The 23273-nt window shown below is 32.5% G+C and overlaps 5 protein-coding genes across 7 annotated transcripts; 4 read left to right on the top strand and 1 right to left on the bottom strand.

Annotated features, from left to right (window-relative positions):
• The first annotated feature begins 2711 nt into the window (after nucleotides 1–2711).
• On the top strand, nucleotides 2712–4336 carry LOC109809782 (uncharacterized). The gene has a single exon (XM_083074186.1). The coding sequence runs from the start codon at nucleotides 3299–3301 to the stop codon at nucleotides 4166–4168; it is 870 nt and encodes a 289-aa protein (XP_082930312.1). The 5' UTR covers nucleotides 2712–3298; the 3' UTR covers nucleotides 4169–4336.
• A 2237-nt stretch (nucleotides 4337–6573) lies between these two features.
• On the top strand, nucleotides 6574–9667 carry ORG4 (OBP3-responsive protein 4 (ORG4)). 2 transcript variants are annotated; one of them, XM_020373057.3, is made up of 6 exons: nucleotides 6574–6729; nucleotides 6829–6972; nucleotides 7835–7987; nucleotides 8199–8374; nucleotides 8590–8706; nucleotides 9354–9667. In XM_020373057.3, exons 2-5 carry the CDS (start codon nucleotides 6841–6843, stop codon nucleotides 8690–8692), a joined length of 564 nt encoding a protein of 187 aa, XP_020228646.1. In that variant the 5' UTR covers nucleotides 6574–6729; nucleotides 6829–6840; the 3' UTR covers nucleotides 8693–8706; nucleotides 9354–9667. The 2 variants fall into 2 exon arrangements, with proteins under 2 accessions (XP_020228646.1, XP_020228645.1); XM_020373056.3 differs by having other exon boundaries at nucleotides 8590–8720.
• A 506-nt stretch (nucleotides 9668–10173) lies between these two features.
• LOC109809681 (Putative membrane lipoprotein) lies at nucleotides 10174–11254 on the top strand. The gene has a single exon (XM_020373055.3). The coding sequence runs from the start codon at nucleotides 10389–10391 to the stop codon at nucleotides 11013–11015; it is 627 nt and encodes a 208-aa protein (XP_020228644.1). The 5' UTR covers nucleotides 10174–10388; the 3' UTR covers nucleotides 11016–11254.
• A 1734-nt stretch (nucleotides 11255–12988) lies between these two features.
• On the top strand, nucleotides 12989–14718 carry LOC109807506 (GCN5-related N-acetyltransferase 6, chloroplastic). Of its 2 annotated transcripts, none has more exons than XM_029273171.2 (8): nucleotides 12989–13154; nucleotides 13249–13447; nucleotides 13537–13601; nucleotides 13673–13709; nucleotides 13779–13844; nucleotides 13921–14010; nucleotides 14089–14319; nucleotides 14435–14718. In XM_029273171.2, the coding sequence occupies exons 1-8, from the start codon at nucleotides 13078–13080 to the stop codon at nucleotides 14498–14500; spliced, it is 831 nt and encodes a 276-aa protein (XP_029129004.2). In that variant the 5' UTR covers nucleotides 12989–13077; the 3' UTR covers nucleotides 14501–14718. The 2 variants fall into 2 exon arrangements, with proteins under 2 accessions (XP_029129004.2, XP_082931911.1); XM_083075785.1 differs by having other exon boundaries at nucleotides 13921–14025.
• A 1191-nt stretch (nucleotides 14719–15909) lies between these two features.
• LOC109808768 (DNA repair protein RAD7) lies at nucleotides 15910–20437 on the bottom strand. The gene is made up of 6 exons (XM_020371902.3): nucleotides 19269–20437; nucleotides 18374–18807; nucleotides 17846–18007; nucleotides 17172–17247; nucleotides 16447–16602; nucleotides 15910–16339 (listed from the first exon to the last, which is right to left on the bottom strand). Exons 1-6 carry the CDS (start codon nucleotides 20235–20237, stop codon nucleotides 16196–16198), a joined length of 1941 nt encoding a protein of 646 aa, XP_020227491.1. The 5' UTR covers nucleotides 20238–20437; the 3' UTR covers nucleotides 15910–16195.
• Nucleotides 20438–23273: the final 2836 nt, after the last annotated feature.

Below are 23273 nucleotides of genomic sequence, written 5' to 3'. Positions count from 1 at the left end.
GATTCCGTCCCATAAAAAATATGTATTCTTATAATTTATTGGTATTTTTTTAATTAATAAAAATTATAATGAAAATAAAAAGATTCGAATTTCATGTTATATATACTATTCTTTTATTTTTATTTTTTATTATTAGGTGGATCTCATTGTTCATGATTAATAGGTATAATTATCTTGGTTAAAACTTGCTTTTTTCTCCCTTTGCATACCTATTTTTAAAATTTGTCTCCTAGTATCAATTAAAACTCACATAATTTGATCACGAAACTGAACAATCAATTTTTACAATGTGCCTAAGCCTATGACGAGCCTTTCACACTTTTACCATATAATCAAGTTTTGGGCATAATTGATCCACCACTAATGGATTTTTTTTTTTTTTTTATCAATGAGAATTGAAATTGGTATTAAACAGTTTATAATACTTGCATATACCTTTCAATCAGCTAAGTTAAATCCCATTGGTCAAAGTGCTAATGAATTAAAACCAAAATCAATACAGCCAATTATCTTTAACTTTATTTTACCAATAATAATATAAGATTGATAATTCAACCCTATGTGTTACATTAATTGGCATTGAATGAGAAGAGAAGTTAATGATGTTTTTAATTGGGCGGTTTTAAGGGAGGAAGGGAAATTGAGAGGAGAAAGATAAAACAAAGTAAAACTCAAGTTTTCATGGTTTCATTTGATACCGTAGGTTTCATGTATATTTATTTTAAAAAATAACATTAAAAATAAAATAATATTATGATAATACAATAATAATATAGTAAAAAAAATTAAACTTTTTTGAGTTACATTTAAATTTTTACTTAGTATAAAAAAAAATTTATTAATTTTTTTCGTTCACTGTTTCACTCATTTAAATAAGCAAAGAAGAACTTTCATTCTTTTTCCTTTTCTATATTTATATCTAAACAATACATTTTATCTGCCTATAATTATCTTTATTCTTTATATTTTTTTTCTTTCGCATTTCTTTGCAATGAATTTCATCTCTAATGCAATTCATCTCTCTCTTTTTCTTTTTTTTTTCTTTTTCTATTTCTATGCAAAAGCTCAACAATCAAATATTCCTTTATCTTTTCACGTTAAAAACGAAAGTGTGAAAATTTTTTTTAAGTGAAATACCCTTATTTTACCTTATTTTCCTTCATTTGTCACTTATCATGATTAATTTTTTTTATCGAAAATTAGTTAACTAATTATAGTAAACAAAATTAATAATTTTTTCAAATTTATAAAACTTTAGCTGAAATTGTATTTAATAAATTTGAATTTTGATGCACTTCGACTAATGTATGTAGGTTTCTCCACTATAATTCCTCTCATCTTATATATATTTTTATCAAAACAAAGAAAGTGCACTTTATAGCTTTATAAAATTTAGAAAGAAGAAAATACTTTTTTATTTATTTATTGATAAATATTTATTTAAATTTTATTATAAATTAATATATATTTGGTTTTTTACTTTTTAAAATATGTTTTATAAACTATTTCCCTGAAATCTTAATTAAAGAACAAATTGTGTCATACTATATATGAAAAATTATTCATTTATATATTACATTGATAGTATTGAATTTTATATTATAATTTGTTTTTCAAGTATATTTACTTACATATATATTATGTTAATATACATTCGATTTTTTTCATCAAATGTTTTATATATTTTTTAAAAAGCTTCAATTAAATAACAAAATTGTGTCATACTTTAGGAAAATATTTATTTACATATTTATATAAATATTACAATAATAGCATTGAAACCATATTTATAATTTTTTCAAGTAGTTTACTAAATAATAAAAAATATTTATTTGTATATTTGTAAAAGTATTACCTCAATAGCATTAAATAATGCACTAATATGTTTTTTTAAGTCTAATTACTTAAATGTAGATATACTCATATACATATACTCCAAATCAATATGTATAAATTACAAAATTTAAAATTTAAATTGTGGTCGTGCGCAATTATTATAACAAGAAAAAAACCTTTTACATTATTCATATCATTAAACCCTTCACCACTAGACTTACTAAATACTTAGTAGGTTGTGAGGTTATATATATATATATATTATTAAGGTTGTGAGTTATTTGAAATTAAGCGAGAAAAAAAAGATATAAATAAAATAAAAACAGGTACATGAATGATATAATGTGATAAAAAATTGAAAAACCATAGATATTAAAAATTGTACATGCATATATCATTATTGTATGTAAATACTATCACTAGTATTAAAAAAGTCTGGTTGATATAGTTGATATAAAGTTTATTTAGATAAGTTTCTTCAAAAGTATTTCTAAAAGAGAAAAATATGAAGAACAATTGAAATAAAAATTTTCATAAATTAAAACTAAATTATATATGAATCAAAAATAAAATTTTGGAGAAATTAATATTAAAATTTTTCTATAAATTAACTTATGCATAAACTAATTTTAATTTATGAAAAAAATTATTTCATTTTTTCTTCTTATTTTTTCTCTTAAAAGTGCTTCTAAATAAATTTACCACCGATTAATCTTTGTATCCGTTAAAACATGTGATTTTTTTTTTTAAATCTAAAACTCCCTATATTTTCCTCTTAACTATTTTTGTATTTATTATTTAATATTTCTTTATAAACTTAAGGAAATTAATTGAAAGATATCTCAGGATTTGGTAGGAGTGACTAAAGAAGTTTTTTGCTTTGCTGGATAACGAAGGGAGGATACCGTGACTGAACCTGCGACATGCATGATTACTATCAGATAAAATTAACAGGTTCCTTTGACCAATCCATTGATCTAATCAACTGGTTTTGTGTTTCTTAAGAAACGGTCGAAGACGGTTAATTTGTAACTCATTAATCTGAGCTTGCACATCTCGATTTCTGACAATAATAACCATTTCAATTTGTTGTTTATCACTAAAAGACACATTGCCACCCTGTATAGCCTCTTAACACTATCAGTTTCTTTTCTTCTGCCATGCCTCACACTCTTCCGGATATCCATTGCAGAGCATCTGAGTTGGCCAACCCTCACACGCTCTTCTTGAAACTGTTGAGTGTAAATAGCCACAAGTTCAAGGGTCGTACGTAAGTCGTAACGCACACCAAACATGCATGGTTCACCATCATGACACGCCTCATGTCCAATGGTCGTAGCTTTTCACAAGGGACCTAAGACTCTTAATTTCACTATTTATAAGTGCCATGAAGTATAAGCCTAGGATCATTCATCAAATATTCACATTATAATTATTATTATATGATAGTGTGTTGCATGTGATGGATTTCGGGTCTTCTTTCTACGTGAGCCAAGAGGAGTTCAACCTGTTCCACAGAACAGACAGGGAACTGTACAAGATCCTTGTGATGAGCCTTTCCCGAGAACCAACCGAGTCGATGCAGGTATACGCAATGTGGCTGTGGCTGGAGAGGGTGGGGTTTCGCAACGTGGTGAAGAGGGTGTTGTCCTTGCCCAACATATTGATTAACGAAGTGGCGGAGGAAACAGTTATGTGTCTGAACTGCATTAGAAGCAACAACTTAATAATAGCTTCGGAAAGCACAGAGATTCCACTTCTCCAAAGCATGGTGGACAAGGAGATATCGGTTCAGTTCATGCAGGAAAACCGAGTGAACGCGGTTGAGGGGGTGGCGAAGGTGGTGCAAGAGGTGTGCGTGAGGGCCTTCACGGACATCATGCAGCAAGCGATGGTGAGGAACTCGAACGAGGGCCAAAACCAAGGGAGCAGCCATGGGAATGGGGCCAATGGGCCGTTCTGGTTCGGGTCGATTGGGCCGGCGAATGTGGCGGCGGATGAGAGGACGCTGTTTGTGACGTTCTCGAAGGGGTACCGCGTTGAAGAGTGGGAAGTGAGAGAGTTCTTTGTGATGGCGTATGGGGATTGCATTGAGGCGCTGTACATGCAGGAAGTGCAACCGAATGAACAAGCGCTCTTCGCTCGCATTGTTTTCCGCATGGTTTCAACCATTGACATGATACTCAGAGGGGCTTCCAAAGCCAAGTTCAGCATCAATGGGAAGCATGTTTGGGCCAGAAAGTTTGTGCCTAAACGAACCGCTACAAGGACTAATTTGCTTCCAAACTTCCCCGGGGAATCCTCTGCTTCTGGATCCCCATCCGGATCCTAGTACTCCTACTCGATCATTTGCATTCCTGCCTTTTTTGTTTTTCCCTGTATATCGTGTTGTTTCTGAAGTCTAGATTTCTATATATGTCATTCTCATATGTTTTCATCAGACAAGCCTTAGTCCATCTTCTTCAAATCTATGTATCATCTCCTCCAAAGATTTTTCGATGGTGACAAATGTATGTTTTGCATTCAAATGTTGTTCAGTTTTTTTTTTTTTTTTCTTTCATATCCCATTGATTGGATCTTATTCGTTTCAAAAAATAATTTTTGGAAAGCCATCACAAAACTATTAAAAACTTATCTGCAAGATGTATAAAATTGTGGGTGAACCAAATATCAAAATTCTTTTTGGTATATAATAATATTATTTTTATTTCTTTATCACATAAATTATTTTATAACTCATTTTTTCCCTCTTTGTATCTTTTATTTTAATCGTCACAAATGATACGAAATTGTTGTACAACTACATTCCTCATTCCTTCTAAAGATCTCTTCGAAAGTGAGAAAGTTATAATTCAAAGAATAAAATACGCTATCGTTAAGGTGGTAGCTATAAGAACCATGGTCATGGACCTTTTTGATTCGGGTTTATTGGGCTGGCGATTTTTGGTGGTTGGAAAGTTGAAGTGGCAACAGACGTGAGGACGTTGTTTGTGATTTTAGTTTAATTTTTTTTTTTTAGTTTTAAAATAAACTTTATTAAGAAATTTTTTTATCCTATTAAAATTGGTTTAAGAATATTATTATGTGATGATAACAATGTCATCAGTGATAAATAGTAATAATAGTGATATTGGTGATAACAATGCAAGTAACAATGTTAACAATGATAATAAAAAAAATACACATTATACAAGTTAAAATACTAGATAAATTAAAAGTTAGTATATTAATAGAGTAAAAATACATATAAGATTTAATTTAAGACAAGTTGATGATAAATGATCAGCATAGAAGTAAACTAAATAAAAAAAAAAGTGAGATGTGCTTTTGAGATTTGTTAAAATTATGTTATTGATTTATGTAATAAAAAAATAATTTTGATTAAATTATGGCTGTATTTTCTTAATATCATATTTTTACTATTTTACTTGGGATCCACTAAATGGCAAGACTAAGAATGGTAGAGGTGGGTACCAAATAAATATTGCTCTCGTGTTTGACCCGTACATGTTCATATGTGCAAGTATTCACTAACTAGATACTTACAAAACAATTATACTAATTAATATCCTTCAATTTAGAAACATTTAAATGTTTAAATACTTCAATTTATAAGTGAAAATAAAAGTTAATAAACTAAAATAATTCATTTTTATAAGTCTAAACAAAAATATAGAAGTTACAAAAGTCGATGAATTAAAATATTTAAATTTTCATTTATGTTCAAATAAAAATACAAAATACAAAATAATATATATATATATATATATATATATATATATATATATATATATATATATATATAAACAAGAACATTTAATAATTTTTATTATAACTTTTCTTATATTACCCCTTGTTAATTAGGATCGTCTTAGATTCGATAATAATTTATTATACATGATAATTTTATTAGTTTTTATAATAATTTATTTAAAAAGTTATATTTATCGTGATTCTTTATTGATTAATTATATAAAAAATTATTCTAACAATACATAGAATTTAAATTCAAATCTTTATACTTACGATATATAAAATTAATTAAACTCATATTAAATATTATTAAAGTGTATTAAATATTATCATCATCAAACGTGTGTAGATGAACTGGGACAAAGTTAATATTCCAACTTAACCTATGATTTATTAAAAAAAATTATTAAATATTATTTTTGCCGTAACAATTTAGGCGGTTTAGAGAAAAAGAATGAAATGAATAAACAAAAAGGAGAGAAAATGAATGTGATTAACACACACACAAAAAAAAAAACGTTTTATGATTCTTAAAAACAATAGAAATTCTATTTTTTTTTGGAGAAAAATGTAAAGCCTTTACTAATTACAGTACTATGTAGCATTTGGAAAGTTATGTCTTCATTTTTTTTTCACAAACAACTTTCGTAAAAGGCATTCTATTTAATATAAGATTAAAAATAAATACATATTTTTTTAATTGGACCTGACACCATTCCCTCGTATAAGTTTTAAGTATAAAAAAATTAACATAAAAATGAACAACAATTTATTATTTTGTGAAAAATAACTTTTGTATACTGAACCGTTTACCTAAATATAAAAAAACAAATAATTCTGTATAAATTATTTAAAGAGTATAGATCTAAAAATAAAAAATCTATTTTAATGTCATTGAACATGTAAATCAGTAATTATGAAATGTTAGTTTAACCAAGTAATTTTGACTTCATTTCTACTATTAAATGAAACTAATTAGAAAGGGCACAAATTGAGTATTGGTTAACAAAGTTTAAGGATGGAGATGAGCGACAGAAGGGGTTTTAGGAGCAATTAGGGTGACTGTAACTCGTATAAGCAAATCCAATTACGAAGAAAGAGGTGCTTGATTCTTGAAGAACATAGCATAGCAATTTTGGGGTAAACCGCTTTTGGATAATCAAATCAAAGTTACAACATTATTGGTGATATTGTTTATTGTTTATTGTTTATACGTATACATGCAAGCGATTTTTGCAGGTTTGTCCAAAAATGGATTCGGTTCCGAACGGGGAGGAACCCACTTCGTGGGATGAGCTCTACAACATCAATTTGATGCCATCCGAGTTATTTCTCAAGTTCCGGAAAGAAGTTCAGGGTATTCGAGTTGGTCTCAATATGGAGGTTCTTTTCTCTTCCATTTCATCGCTTCTCACTCTTTTCATATCCATTCACGTATAACCTTTGCATTTAAGTTAAGGCTTCCCTATTTATATAACATGCTTGAAATTGGTAAGCAATTAGAGAGACACATGCCGTGATGTTATTTTATTAGTCATAAAGGATAATTTGGACTGAAAAACCTACCGGTGGTTGGTTATATGCAAAGGGCTAATAAAGCAAAGATTAGGGAGATATGTCTCTCTCACTTTTAAACCACTGGGAGGCAGACTGAATTTTATCCTTAAATTTTGTGGGAGTCCATCATTCTGATTTGTTGGAGTAGCAGTTAGTTCAAGATATCTGGTAGGAGATCCAAATTTGTTACTCATGTTTGTTTCCACTTAATTAATGTTCTAAGAATCACCTTTAGCCTATTTGAATACAAATTATAAGTACTTTCAAGAAAACTTCTCAAAAACGTTTTTAAACATATATTCAAATAGGATCCTTGTTAGATTAGATTTGGGAATGGGGGCTATAAGAGTACCACACCAATTTATGCTCTTAAGATTTTTTAAATTTGTAAAATGGTTTGAGAGCAAGCTAATTTTTAAGTTCTCGGTGCTGGAATTAGATTATTTTCTGTTCCTTAACTCCTTGGCTGTTGGATATTTGTTTTTCATCCTGACCAGGTGGTTAAACCCATCCGTTACTTGCATTGCATGCAAGAAGTGTAAAAAAGAACACTAAATTTTGTAGAAGCGATGCTCTTTGAATTTAACTTTTTATATACTTGATTAAAAGGTTACTGCTTTGAAGATTTTGTTTACTAGTCAATTATTTACTTATGATGACTACTTAGAGATCTTTTTTTTTTATGCAGTTCTATAATGCCCCAATCAACGAGTATCAAGCAAAGCTTGTATTGAAGCCTTTAACACCTGAATGGAAGTGGAAGATAATCTATGAGCCCCTTCATCATGATGTTCGCGTTCTCTCAAAAAAGATCCCCATCACAAAATTTCTTAATCTTCAGGTTTGGTGGTTTCTATTTTTCTTTTTCATGATTTTGTTACATTTATTTTGGTCATTGCTGAAAATGTAGGAAATAGTGCTAAATGTGGAGTTTTTATGTGCTTGTATGCATTGATTTTCCACATTGTTATTATTGATGCCATGGTAAGTTGATTTCCCACTTTCTGTAAAGTTTCATTTGAAATGGTTCACACTGACATAAAACAGTGCAGGTAGGTGTAGGACACAATTTTCAAATGCATGCTACTGGTTGGAAATGGAAGCTCACCACATGTTTGGGCGGAGACGGTGTATCCCGGATCCGAAATAAGACATCAGTTGGCTTGTTTCCCGGTTTTGATTTACGGTTTGGATGGAGGGCAGACTATGTACTTCCTGAAATTACTGGGCAAGTTTTATAGTTTTGTCATTTGGTGAATATGTAATCAGAATAATAGCTTTAAAACTAAAATACATTTATCAACATTTAGAAAGTTTACTCTGAATCTGATCAATTATTTTTGGATGAGCTATTCTATTACATTTCTGATTCCTTTTTCATTATTTGTTATTTTTGTCCTATTTCATTAATGACTGATTAATTTAAATTTTAAACCTTAATAGGGCTCTGGGTACTGATGAGCCGATGTTCAACATGCACTCAGGACGACTACAAGCGTCTCTGGATAGAGTTGAGGCCATCTTAACCCACAGTGATGCTGCTTGATTTGGGTAAAGAAGGTATTGTTAACTAGGTATGACCCCATATCAGCATACAGGACACTGGAATAAATGTATGCTGAAAGATGAAAATAGCACTCCTTATTTTAATTCAATTACTCTTTTAATTTATTGAGAAAATATATCTATAATATTAATAAAGGCAACACGATTTCTTGGTGTACACATTTGTTTACGATTTTTTTACCCTTGATTTATTATGGTAATTGTACCCAAAACTGTTCCGATGTTTCAATAATATACACTGAGACATGAATCGTCTCTTTTACACTAGTTAAGATATATATATATATATATATATACTCCATGATGATTTTTGTGCACTGGTTTTTATGTGCATTATTTTATGCTGTGACTCTGAATCTATAACTATAATTGAGGGGGAAAAAAGGCATACATATTGTTATTAAGAATTAAATCTCTTTTCCAAGTTTATGCAGATTATGCCGTCGCTGTACTCTTTTTTCTTTTTCTTTTTTTAACAAAACAATGTTTTTGCAATTAAAAATTGCTCAAAACACTATTTTTGCAATGAAAAAGTGCACTGGTTGTTTTGATGACAACCAAATTAAATAGCTTCATGATAAGATCACTTCCAGTTATACTTGAAATTGACGACTTTCCTAATCCAAATATAATTTCTGCAGGTTGTAATTCAAATTTTGAAGTATGTCACTACTTGTTCGAAACGCATACAAACCTTAAAGTGGAGTCAAGATGGTACTGCAAAGTTTTTCGAAATTTGTGACATGGCCCCCAATTTAAAACTACGGAGCGTCTGATAGCGAGTAAAACTATCCATGTAGTCAAATGGATATTTGCTTTGTGCATACACTCATTCAACAGAATCAAGTTTTTTACTCGCTTTGCCAGTGCGATAATTTGTACATGTGACTGTAATTAGTATTTGTTTCAGATCCAGATTTTAAGATGTTGCCAATTGCATGATTACTCCACAAAATATCCGGGCTTTGCCGAGAGAAGGGAGGGTTAAGTGTGTGTGTGGGCATTTGAGTGCATAATATACAAATCGTAGTTTGCTTTCTAATCTAATTTGCAAAAGAACCACGCCAAACCTAACATTGAAGACTGCCACGTGACGAGTGTCGTATAGTATAAACCAATTGTACGTATTCGATCTCAATTTTTCACATCAAATCAAAGAAAAACGAGTTATTCTATGTAGGGTGTGTTTGAAAAAGTTATGTTGAACGTTACTGTCATTTACTCTAATGAGGAAATACTTCAACGTTTCTTGTATTGAAAAGGGTAGATATCCGTTTAGATACTTTCAAACACAAACCAAACAGTTGTTTTGTAAATACCAAATTCCTGTTGTGACTAGCTATGCGTAATATATACGCTGTTATCACATTCTTATCGTACTAGACTATCAGTTACCACTGTTATAATTATAACATGGCTCCTAGTATGATTCCTAATGATCAGATGGCAGTCGTAGACGTTTGTGCAGTGTACAGTTCTCCTTATTCGAGACACTTTGAATGCTTTCAGAGGGAATATTGCAGCATTTAAGAATGAGTAAAGAAAGTGGGGCCTGCCTTATGCTAGCCGTTGTATCCATCTTTAACGGCACCATTCACCTCCTTATAAATTCAAATCCTCCACCACCCTCTTCCAAAATCAAAGCAGAGAATCAAACACGAGACTGAAAAAAACAAATGGCCTCTTCAAAGTTTAGAAGGACATGTTCCTTCACTAACCTCCTCCTTTCCTGTTTGAATTTGGCCCTATTCATCCTTTCTGCTTCCTCATTTGCACCCACCATTCTCCTCAAGATGCCACCAACTTCATTTGGCATGGCTCTCCTCATGGTCTCTGGCATCTCACTTCTCTCATCTTTTGTGGGCTTCTACTCCCAACTGACACACTTGTGCTTCCTCACCCACACTTCACTTGTAGTGGCCTCGTTGATTGGACAAGTGCTGAGCATATTAGCCTTGTTTACAAAAGAGAAAGCAAGCATGTCCCTGCTGAAGTCACCAAGGGACATCAAAGAAGCCAAACTTTTGGTGAGGCTGGAGTGTGGGGCTCTGATGGCAATGTGCATGCTGCAGATGGTGGTGCTGATGCTGAGTTGTGCAGTGCATAGTTGTTGGGTGAAGGATTATGAGAATCTGGAGGCAGAGAAAGAGGCCTCAGCAAGGAAGAGGAGTAGAAGGGTTGCGGAAGTGCAAGAGGAGTCCATGGCTAATGCCACCAAGATGGCAGAAATCAAAGCTAAGGAGTTGGATGAGAAAATGAAAAGCAAGTACGGGAAGTGGGTCAAGACTGATTTTGAACCATGAGATTCAACACATTTTGCTTTATCTTCCGTTTACCTCGTGCAATTGCAGATGTTTGCATCGTTGTTTTTTAACTTGTTACTTCTTCAGTTTCCTGTTGTTGCTTGTTTGGGGTCACTATGAGTGTGGCCGGTGAATTTGAATGTTGTGAGCATTCAAGGTAGAATTTTTCTGTTGCTTAATTAGGGAGGATTCATTATGTATATGTTATTGAATAACAATATGCACCTCCATTTCTCCTCCATGCAATTTGCAATCACTATCCCATTAATTATCAATCTTTAACTTGAGAATAATGCTCTTGTTAAGGAAGGATTACACCTTCTTTCAAGCCTATGGTCAATGAAGAACGAATGAAATTAAGGATTTGAGTTTTCTATAATAAGCAGATTTTACTTTAAAGAATAAAGGGCAATCAATCATAAATATTATAGTTAATTAATTTTAAATTTAATTATATATCTAATTAATTTTATCATTATTTTTTTTTATCATTTTTAATAAATGATTTATTATTTTATTCTTTAAAATACATCCTTTAACAATATTTAGTAAATCTTACCAAAGTTCCTGTTCTAGTATGTGGGACTACCATCGAATGATCCTTAGCGATACAAGTACTAAGAGAACTCAATAACTATTCAGCAAAAACATTTAATCAAAACGTGCTCTACTAGATCTAGTTATCCTTATATATAATGGTGTGTCATTACAAACCTAAACTTCCTATCATGATTTTGCAAATTATGCCCTATTTTCATTTAAAGTCATTATCTTGCTTGTTTCAAGGATTGCAAAATTTACTATCAACTATTCATTATGGGGTCCCACCATCTAACATTCAAGTATCCTCATGAACTTGAGAATTCTCTTGGCTTAAAGGAGATCACCTCCACACGTCTCTCCTCCACATTTGATTAGGTAGTTTCTTAGTTGGCGGGAGATTACAACAGTATAGAGTTGGTGCAAAGATTCTTTTATCTCCCTTGAGTTGATCTTTTGATGATGAAATGACTCAATAGGTATAAAATCACCATAAATTCAAGCACTAAGGTGTAAAGAGTCTTTATTCTCATTGGATCACGAAGTAATCTAATTGATAAAAGATCATCGGTGTACAAATATATATTTAACTAATACAAATTTAATTGTAAATAAATAATTATTTTAAGAGATATATGTTTAGTTTAAGAACACTGCTACAGCCTCCGAAAATGGAAGCCGAATCATCATCCGAATAATATTTTATTAATATTTTTTTATAAATTTATTATAAAATAATTATTTATTTTTATATTTTATAATTTAAATTAATATTTTAATTTTCAGAATACTTTTCAGAGGGTACTTTCGGAGGATGTATCATTTTTGTTAGTTTAATCTCTCTTGAATAAAATTTTGAATCTGAGTGGCATTCACAAATATATTTGAATTTAATCTTTGTGTAAAAGAAATTATATAATTATCAAAATTTATAGTATATAACTCTCAAGTAGTTATTTTAAAAATTAATAAATTTATAATTTATATATATATAACATAAATAGATAAATATGTATAAAAAATAACATTTAAAATCGTCATATAAGCATTTCAGTCCAACTCCACTGTGTCGTTCCAATCCAACCATGAAATAAAAACAATAGGCACGCTATAAATTATTCCGTTAAATAATAAAAAAAGGAAATATTTTAAGATAAATATTTACACAATTATTTTAATAAAAACTTTTAAATATTACACGTAAGATTATTTAAATTTATTCAATTTTCATTTAATTATTGACTTTACAAAAGCAAAACATGTAGTAGTTAACAGCTTGCCACATTAAAATATAAATGCAAAATTTAATATTTAAAAAAAAAAAGTTTAAAACATAATATTGAATAAATAAATATATTTATCTCTAATTCCAACAGTAATGATTAAGCAGTCTCAATTATCATATCAAAATACTATAAATAAAACAAGAATACGTTCACTGTTCTTCTATTAACGCGTGCACTCTATTTCTTCTGTCAAATTCTCCATTTTTGTTCTGCACAAGAAACAAAAAGAATTAAGCATGTCTTCCATTTCCACGCCACAATGCCAGAGTTTGTTCTTTCGTTACAAATGTCCAAGAATCGCCGCTTCTTGGATGTAACCTTCTATTCTTTTTCTTGATTGCTTCTCCAAACTGTTTGAATGTATTATCTTACTTGGTTGTTTGTGTGATTGTGTACGTACGTAAAAGGACCATGGATTCTGGTTTCTTAAACAAGAAGAAGAAACTAGTTTCGTTGCAACTTCCAAGTACAAGAGTAGAAACTATGAGGTTCTGCAATCTCCGTTTTGACCGCATGCAACCTTCGGATCAAGAACTCGAACCACACCTCAGATTTGAGTTTGATGATTTTGTTGCACGAGAAGCCCTTCTTGACGAAGAGTATTGGGCAAGTTTCTTTTCTTTTAATGTTTTGTATTATGTATACTAACATGTATTTCTACGTTCATGTATTTGTTTTTGTTGTTATTGTGACAGACCGCAGCGTCGCTAAGGGCAGAAAGTGAGTGGGAAAATGGAACTTTTAAAGAGTGTGGCCTTAGGTTAGTGCCTTTTTCCTTAATATTCATCAAGTGCATTCATTCGAGACTAATTATCATTATGTTTTTTTCAGATATAACGAAAATTACAGGAAGAAATTTGTTGATAAGGTAGGAGTTGATGCTAATTAATTACTTTGTGAACTGTAATGCTTGATGAAAATCTTGAAATTTGCATAGGAATTTAATGACATAAAAACGCGGTGCAAGGAACAAGACGGCGAGAGTAGCACATGCATTATCACGGTAAAACCATGAATTCTTCTTATTTGGTTCCTTAATTTCCCCTTATGGTGTCTGATATCAAGTTCATCATTATTAGGTGTGGAAGGAGGAGAAGAATGTAAAACGCACAGTAATACAAAGTGTCGTAGGAACCCTTGATTTGAATATCCGAAATTTGATGCTAGAAGTGAGTTATCCTGGGGTATGTATATCACATTTATGTAATAAAAAGTTTTGATGCTTTTTAAACTAATAATTTCTGCAGGAAGTGGTGGAGGCTCATGATTGTTCCATCATCAACCGAACACCATTAAGCAAATATGGTTATATTGCAAACTTGTGTGTGGCCAAATCAGCTCGTCGCATGGGTATTGCAACCAAGATGCTGTATTTTGCTGTCCAACGTGCAAAATCTAATGGTGTGGCACGTGTGTATGCGCATGTGGACAGAAACAATACACCTGCACAGATACTTTTCCATAACTTGGGCTTCGAGGTGAAACAACTATTTGTTTATTCATCTTTATTTTCCGTGCTCTATAATGGATTATAGTTTATCATGAAATGCTATTATAATTCAGACAATTTTCTCCTCCTTTTCACATTTTCAGGTAGTTGGCTTGGTAAACCCCCTGTTGGTAAAGAATCGAATGTGCTTGCTTCGCTTTGAAATGTAAAGCACCAAGGATATTGTTGTGCTCCGATTGAATAGTTTCCGAAAAGTCTTGAATTACAAATTCTTTTTACAATCAATAATTGATATTTTTACAATTTTATATTTTGTTACAGTTGCATGCATATCCAATCATAATTGCAGCAATTGATTTTTCAATCCAGGATCATAATCTGTACGTACTTTACCATGTGCAATAAATCTCTTTAGAAGATTCCATAATAGTTGATGTAAATGTTCCTTATTTCTGTTTTCTACCCATTTCCTTTAATTTTTCAAAAAGATAGTACTTCTTTTCTGCAATCTGTCCCTCCTCTTTGCTTGATATTTGACGTTTAAGTAGTCAAAAACATCGTTTTAAAAAGTGTTGGAAATGTAGTATTATCTCAACTCTTCCTTAGCCATAAACCACAAACATTAGAGAAAAAGAGACTGCTACTTCTACAAAGCAGGCATTAAAAATAGATTTATAGTACAGTTTGTCCCTTATTAAAGGCGATGATAAGAAATGCGAGACTCAGAATCATTGTGTTTAGTTCATTACGATCCCTCGTTAGTTTTTGGCTTTGGGTTCCAGCCAAGGGCTCTCGTAAATTGACCAATGTGGCAAACCAATCGGAACTCTTACCGGCTTTCATGTTCAATTGCAGACTATACGATGTTTTGCCCTTTATTTTACAAAATCAATTTGAATTAAAACAAATTTATGTATATTTAAAATTTTGAATCTTAAAAGAAATATACAATGAAATTCAATACAAAAAATTTAAATCTAGAAAAGAAAACATGTTTATTTTAACTTAATTCAAAATTTATTTATGTAAAACATAATGAAATTCAATATACAAGTTATAAATCCACACAAAAAGTTCTTTATTGTAACTTAATTAATTACATGTTTTCAAGAACAAAAACAAGTTTTTTACTATACGATAATTACATTGAAGTTAAAACTTAATAACTCATATATATTGCCCAACTCACCACTAAATCAACCCTATAAATTTAGAGCAAAAACAAGTTTGATTTCAAATTCAATGTACAATACATCCCAATTTTCGTATTCTTTTCGATATTTGATTAAAAAGCTCCAAACACTAACTTCTTCGTAAACAAAATTTACTAAAAAATTTGGAAATTCGTCAAATGACGGTGCAATTTGGAACTCGTCCAGAAAGCTATAATTTTCATTTTAATATCTATTTCATAAAAAGTTTTATAGTAGGCAAAGGCAAACCTCGGTTGAAGTTTTCCTTTTGGTTAAATTGTATTTTTATCTCTTGAAGTATTTGATTTATAATTTTAATTTCCTAGTTCTAAAATCTGCTATTTTAGTTCTCAATTTTGTAAAATTCGTGATTTTGGTCCAACTGTCCTAACGAAGCAGAGAACTAACTTATTGAAACAGAGCACTAACAAATTCAGACTATAATATTCAGTCAGGTTAAGAATTTGCTATACATATCCACTGTACATAATGAATATGAATAGTCTGATAAAATGTAATAGTATGTATGTTTGACTTTGAATGCTTGCAACAATGGTATCACTAAAACAAAAGGGTAAAATGGGCAACACGGTGGTTTCTTTGTCTAAACAGTTAGCACCATGTTAGCAGAATGTTTTGTCTAGTTTTACCAGAATAACCATCAGTAATGCCATCCATATGTTTCATTTCTAATTCTAATTTCTATCATATCTAGTTATCTACCGAAACTGATGAATAACGCAAAGGCCCTTGATGGGGATCAGGCACTTTGACATTTTGCAATAAAGGAGACATCTTCAATCCAAGGATCTGAATCTCTGGGTTTGAGTGCCCATTCAGAAAAGCATCTGTTACCTACAAAATCATATCATATAATCAGAATATATATTTTTCCATGACCACAAGAAATTCATCACAGAAATGCCTTTTGAGGTCAGTTTAATATGATGATGGATATTTACCAGTGAGCAACCAAAAAGCTTAAGCAACCTCAGTGACAAGCAGCTATCTACGATAAAACCCAACTCATTGTCCGTCAAATTCCGGCACCAAGATAGATCTAGAATCTGCAAATTTTTTGCATGCCTCGCAAGTGATAAGGTTGTTTGGTGGTCAACCTGGATTAAACCAAATGTGTCATACAGTCAGAAAAATAAACAAGATTTCGTTAGTCATCACAGCCACAAGGCTAATTGAAAAGCAAATAGAATAAAAATTAACAACGACCTCAATTATATAAGTAAAATTAAAGGGTCAGCTGAATGGTCGACGTTCCTCGGATTGGAGGCAGAGTTTTGTTTCATATTATTCTATCAAGGAATCAGACAAATACTATACAAGCATCATTTCACGTAAAGAACCTTCCATATTTTGTTTATAATTATCATATAAATGTTGCTCTGTTGGTTATGAATTTAATTTCCGAATAAAACAAATTGCAGCATACAGTGCATGTTGAAGTGTTTGCTTGAGTAAAATTATGATCGAAGAATAGATAATAGAGGAGCAGTTGCACTTTGAACACATAATCTACTATTTTTTAGGCTAAATTGATAATAATTTAATTAATCCTTTTATGAGCACAGAGAAGCCTTTCCAGCACATACATGTTACGGTGTGTAGCACATACATCCACAAACCCATGGGCCAATGGAGACAAAGTCAGCAAGGAAGTATAGCAATGTACCTTCTTAATATTATTCAGTGAAAGTTCTTTCAAGGACTCTCCAGTAATCTCCAAAAATGCAGCAATTGCTTCATCACTGTAGTGAAGAAATAGTGTTAAATTTATTCATCAATGAAAACGTACAAGAGATCAAGATACATGCACAGCAAGTACTCTTAAACACCATCCTAGGACACACGAATTGTATCATGCATAAATGGTAATAATAAGAGATAGATGGAAGGATGTTATAGAATACAAATGACAAGACTACGAGAAATTAATTTTAAATCAGACCCATATCAAGAAATACTCCTGATGGTCCAAATACTAGAAAATCAATACCAATTCATGGAAGAAATAACAAAACCCTACAAATAGGTTATGGCGAGGTGTTATCCCCTATACCTAGGGCCACAGAATCTGATGCATCCTAAGGAAGATGGACAACAGAAATTAAACTCCAGCCTTGGAAGCCATCAGATTCAGAGCAATGTTCAAAAGGATTGGAAATTAATCATTAACCACTCCAACAGAGAATTCATATTATCACAGAAACAAAGATACATCTTATTAAAAAGCTATAAGCTTCTATAAGCGAGTCATTTCTTGCAAAAGATCAGACAGATTTTGGACAAGTGTCTCGCAAAAGCGATATGCAAATGTATGAGATAGAGGAAATAGCAGAAAAACACCTGAATGGATTGCGGCAGAGCTTCAATGTATGAAGTGTTCGACAACTATTTGCAAGATATCCTATGGATAAATCTGTTAATTTGTCCAAGTACATAAGATCAAGTGCACACAACCCAGGACAGTGTTCAGCAATGACTTTTATTGATGCATCGGTTAATTTTCTGCACGATAAGAATCATAAATCAACAAGCTAAAGAGAAAAATAATATTTAGCAATAAAAAATAATAAGCAAAATCAGAGTTTCAGATTTCCTAGCAAAGATAATTCCAAGTTAGGAAGAATTAACAAAGTTAGAAATAATGGTTATGCTATGCTCAAAGAGTGGTTACCAGTTAACAAAAGTCAGAAATAATGATTAATTCATTCTCCAAGAGTGGTCAATGGTTAACCAAACTTTAATTGGATCAACCATAAATCTGAGATTTGGTAAAAATGTTCCCTTCATAAGAAGGAATTCTCCCAAGAAAATACTTTGATAAAAGCATCAGTTCTTTGGAAAATTTCAGGCAGTTCATACAGTACTTACTCACAGTCCTTTAAAACAAGCTCCTTCATGTTGTGACCACGTGCAACAATGTATTCCTTGATAAACTCATCAGAGACAGTTTGAATGCCGGCCAATGACAACACTTCTAAATGTTCAAGTTTCTTGAGTGCTGGCAAAATTTGTGCAGCATCAATGATTAAGCAATCATCGAGATACAACTCTTTCAAAAGTGATCCCAATGAATTGGCCAAAATATGAATACTGGCAGATGAGAGAAGGGAGCACTGGCTTAGATTAATCGATCTCAGTTGTGGGGCAGAAGAAACAAGCACCTGCAACCCCTTATCTGAAAGACGGCAAGCACCACTGAGGGACAGACTAGTTAATCTCGGCAACCAATTTGGTGATTGTCTCAAAGTACCGAGCAATGCATAATCAGGTATACACCGTCCACACTGGTCAAGTTGCAGCACCTACTCCACAAGTAAATATATAACCTGAATTCAGATACTCAAGCTTTTTAAAACTAAAGCCTCAAAGAATTCCCTAGTCAAATCTTCAAAAAAAAAAAAAAAAAAAAAAAACAAGTAGAGCATACAAAAGAATATTAAACAACAGAGAAACCTTAAAAGAAAAACTAATTGCACACACATAAAAACTAAGACAAATAAAACATTTAACAAAAACTATCATGCATAACCATGCTTAGCCCAGTAATTGTAATGTCAACCCTATGTCACAGGGAATCATACTCAGAATTGATTCCGCTAGTATTAAAATAATATTTGCTCAACGAAACTTACGCTCTTGCTGGTGTAGATTGATCCTTAGTTATTAGTGTTATCAAGGTTGGGACACTAAGTAGACCATGTACATGGACCCCAAAGATAAAAAAACTATCATGCATGAAATGCTGAAGAACACACACACGCACCTCCAATCTTCCAGTGTCACACATTTGAAAAGACTTGGCAAACTGTTCCTCCGTCAACCACGAGCAATCTTTGAGGCGAATCTCCGAGGGAGACCCACTGAGAAGAAGCTCGAGAAAACGAGAATTCATCTTTCTGGAGTCACAGAGCAGCTTGCAAAGCTTGTGTCTGAGCTCATCCGGAACCCCCTCGAGCGAAACCATGGCGTCAGCATTATCCGCGAGAATTCCAAGGCACAGTTCTTGCAAAGAGGGAACCAAAACCCTCTTCTTCTCCCCTGGTCGATTCTCACTATTGAAAACCCACGCATCCCACCCCTTCTTCGTCGCTCGCTCTCTGATCGCCTTCAGAGCGATCGAAAACGGAGTGACGGAATCGTCAATTTCCCGCGGCGCAACCGCGAGAGACGATTCGCCTTCGGTCGCAGCGTTAAATCGAGCATAGTGAGTGGCGTTTTCCTTGGCTATCCTTCGGAAGCGTTCCATGGTCCGATTCCTCCTGTAACCATACAACGGAAGGTAAGGTTCATCATCAGCTTCCGACTCCGCGTTATCGTCTGAACTGTGCATCAAGACCAATTCAGGTTCGCGGAGAGCGTTGGAGAGAAAATCGATTTCAAACAAGGGGGGCTCCTGTTCCCCTTCTCCGTGAGCGTGAGCGTGATCGTGATGGTGAAGTTGAGGGACAGGGATAGGGATAGGGTTTTGAATCTGAAAGTTGGCGTCGGAGTCGGAGGCATTGTCATTAATCCTACCGCGCTTGAATGAAAGGGCGTCGTAGGAATGATCATCGTTTGGTCTCTTGTTAGTGGTGGTGGCGTCGGGAGCGGGCAATTGGGGGCTGGAGTGGTCGAAGAAGTCACCGATGAGGGCCTGAATGTCGGAGTCGAAGGATCCGAAGGCGATTTCGATGTTAGGATTGGGAAGTGGAGGCGGTGGTGTTAGGGCGGCTTTATCGTGGTGCGGAAGCATTGCGCAGTTTGGTTTAGTTTGGTGAATGGGAAGAAGAGGAAGAGGAAGAGGAAGAGGAAGAGAGAGTGGGAATATATAGGGTTGGTTGGTGGGGCTTGCCTTTGCGATTGCATTTGCATCCCAACAGAAAAGAAAATGATAGCGGAAAAGAATGAACGAGGGAACTGACTCGTGACTCGTGACTCGTGACTCGTGAACGTGTGTGTGTGTGTTAATATTTTATTATGACGGACGGAGAAGGGATCATGGAAACTTCTCCCTTACACTTTCCCCTTCCTCTCTCCTTCTTTTCTTTTTTCTTTATTCATAAATGTTTGGTTTAACTATCTATTCACTATTGGTGCTATAATTTAATAAAAAAATATAATTTTTCTTATCTATTATTATATGGATTAAATGATATATGTAGAGGCTAAAATAATATGTACAAGTTTTAGGTTTGAATTATGTTGTCATTAATATAAATTTTACATATAAAAAAATATGACTTAGGTATGTTTTTACTTTTTAGTTCTTTAAATTTAAGATAATTTTATTTTTAGTCTTTTAATTTAAAAATTATTATTTTTATTAGTATTACACCGCTTAATAATTTTATATTAATTGTGAATTTTGTAAATTCAATCGTTAGATTGAAAGTTCATATCACTTTATATGTGTATATCAAATTTTGTTAAAATTAAACAACTTGAAGGTAATCAAAGTGTTCATATTTTAGTATATTTTGAAATGAATATATTACGTCAATTTTGTTTTATAAGAATGAAGTATCAAATCATCTTGGATTAATATAAAATTTTGTATATATGATCTAAGAGATATAAACTTTCAATCTAACGGTTGTATTTTCAAAATTCACATTTAATATAAAGTTATTGAGCGGTGTAATACTTAGTAAAAGTTACATCCGTGTTATTATATCCCTCCTCGTATATATATATATATATATATATATATATATATATATATATATATATAGAGAGAGAGAGAGAGAGAGAGAGAGAGAGAGGAGAGATCTTTTTACTTCATGAGTAAGTCTAGACTTACTCTATTCAATAACTCATATTCTACATCAAATTTTAACGATCCAACCGTTCAATTTAAGGTTATTAATGTATAGATCAAATTTGCAAATTTTTAGAAAATTTAAAAATCATTTGATACTTCATTTCATTAATTCGAATCAATGTATAAAATAATTTTATAATTATCCGTCAATTTGAACAATGAACCAAATTGGTTGCAAAAACCCAAATGCAATGCACATCTAAAAACAAAAACTTATACCATAATCCAAAGAAGCATCTACCAAATCAAAGGGTGTTCTTAGCTAAAAGATGCTGTCAAAATGTGTGTTATACAATTAAACTAAAAATTGTTTTGAATCAATGAAGTAAGCAACTGAAAGGCTACTAGAGTGGAGTAGTAAACAAATGATACTTTATTATATTGACTTGATTTCACATGAACTTCAATAATATCCTTGAATGATATTTCAAGTCACACTTTATTTCTCTACATATGTTTTTGACAATCCTTTTGATCAAATTTGTCATCCATGTACATATGAATCTGCTTTGTTTCATCATTGTCTTTAATAGAAATGACAATTATTGCCCTTTCAGAATGCTCTAAACTATGATCCTTCGCACCATCCATAGAACACTGTAATGAAATATTAATTTCAACTTTTGAAGACTTTTCAACATCTTTTAACATTTTTTTTTGCTGATTCAGCAAATAAAGCAAGTTATTGCTTCTTTACTCTTAATTTTTTCAAAGTTGAATCATCATTAATGTTCCTCTCTGCATTACATGAGATCTTTGGTGGAGGAGGTAATCAAGCAACCGTTTTAATTCTTCGGTTTCATCCCTCATCATCGACCTCTCGACATCTGTTGCTCTTATATATATACACACACCACACACACACACACACACACACACACACATATATATATATATATATATATATATATAATATTCTCAATGTCAACATCTCAACAACATATAACATAATGCATCAAGTATATTCAACACAACAATTCAACTAATCAACATATAACTCAACTCAACTTTCAATCAAATATTATTTATAAACATTATCTAGATCAATATATATAGAATAAACATTTATCAACCTACAACATGCAACAAGTTAATTTACTATATTCGTGATTACCAGCTCCATCATAAAACAACAATTAAAATTAAGGTAACCCACACCCAACACTATCCAATCAACGCTCAACGTCATTGAGACAAGGAGACCTTTGCCTTGTTTATGCCCAACGTCATACAACCCATGCTTGACATGGATGGGGTAGAGGCCTTAAGGCTGTCATGCTTTACACGACAAAGTCTTACACCTTGCATCATTTTTGGTAGAAAGTCTCTATTTGACTCACGATTGATGTCACCATACTAATGCTCAACATTGTATAGGCAAAGAGTTCTAACTTGGCCACGTTGGACACTACTCAACTAGGGGTCTATTATCACCAAGTCATAGACATTTCTCTCTTCTCACGTTTGATGTCATTCAAATCATGTCTGACGTGATTAAGTTAGAAACTTCTCCTTAACCCTCGCGTAGTGCCACCAATCTTGGGCCCAACGTGAGTGAGATAGAGAGCTTCCAACATGAGTCACACTCAATGCCATGAAGGTGCATTTAACACGATAGTGAAATCTATACTTGACAAAATCACAATTTTGCTCATTCCAACTAAAACTCAAAAGATTTCCAACATGCATTGCAACAATTTATACACAAACATTCTCAACAACTCATTTTGTAACGTTGTTCAAAAAAAAATGACAGATTTAGTAGCCCAGAACGGGCCGTTCCCAATCTGGAACGGGCCGTTCCAAGCTATTAAATTGAACTAAAAATCGTAGTTGAGAACGGGCCATTCTGGTTGGAGAACGGGCCGTTCTGGATGAAGAACGGGCCGTTCTGGAGGGGAGAACGGGTCGTTCCGGATGAGTCCCGGAACGGGCCGTTTTGATTTCAGAACAGGTCGTTTTGGGCGT

This window comes from Cajanus cajan, chromosome 5 (assembly GCF_000230855.2).
Source record: "Cajanus cajan strain Asha chromosome 5, NIPB_CcT2T_4, whole genome shotgun sequence".
Taxonomy (NCBI): domain Eukaryota; kingdom Viridiplantae; phylum Streptophyta; class Magnoliopsida; order Fabales; family Fabaceae; genus Cajanus; species Cajanus cajan.
This window is presented reverse-complemented; position numbering and strand designations above follow the sequence as displayed.

Bases quoted from the DNA above. Each gene is read 5' to 3' on its own strand.
- LOC109807506 (XM_083075785.1), top strand. From the start codon at position 13,078: ATGTCTTCCATTTCCACGCCACAATGCCAGAGTTTGTTCTTTCGTTAC. The intron at 13,602-13,672 runs GTTAGTGCCTTT...TGTTTTTTTCAG, and splicing joins TTTAAAGAGTGTGGCCTTAG to ATATAACGAAAATTACAGGA. The intron at 14,026-14,088 runs GTATGTATATCA...TAATTTCTGCAG, and splicing joins TAGAAGTGAGTTATCCTGGG to GAAGTGGTGGAGGCTCATGA.
- LOC109809782 (XM_083074186.1), top strand. From the start codon at position 3,299: ATGGATTTCGGGTCTTCTTTCTACGTGAGCCAAGAGGAGTTCAACCTG.
- LOC109808768 (XM_020371902.3), bottom strand. From the start codon at position 20,237: ATGCTTCCGCACCACGATAAAGCCGCCCTAACACCACCGCCTCCACTT. The intron at 18,008-18,373 runs GTAAGTACTGTA...CTTATCGTGCAG, and splicing joins CTTGTTTTAAAGGACTGTGA to AAAATTAACCGATGCATCAA. The intron at 16,340-16,446 runs GTAAATATCCAT...ATGATTTTGTAG, and splicing joins AGCTTTTTGGTTGCTCACTG to GTAACAGATGCTTTTCTGAA.
- ORG4 (XM_020373057.3), top strand. From the start codon at position 6,841: ATGGATTCGGTTCCGAACGGGGAGGAACCCACTTCGTGGGATGAGCTC. The intron at 6,973-7,834 runs GTTCTTTTCTCT...TTTTTTATGCAG, and splicing joins GAGTTGGTCTCAATATGGAG to TTCTATAATGCCCCAATCAA. The intron at 8,375-8,589 runs GCAAGTTTTATA...AAACCTTAATAG, and splicing joins GTACTTCCTGAAATTACTGG to GGCTCTGGGTACTGATGAGC.
- LOC109809681 (XM_020373055.3), top strand. From the start codon at position 10,389: ATGGCCTCTTCAAAGTTTAGAAGGACATGTTCCTTCACTAACCTCCTC.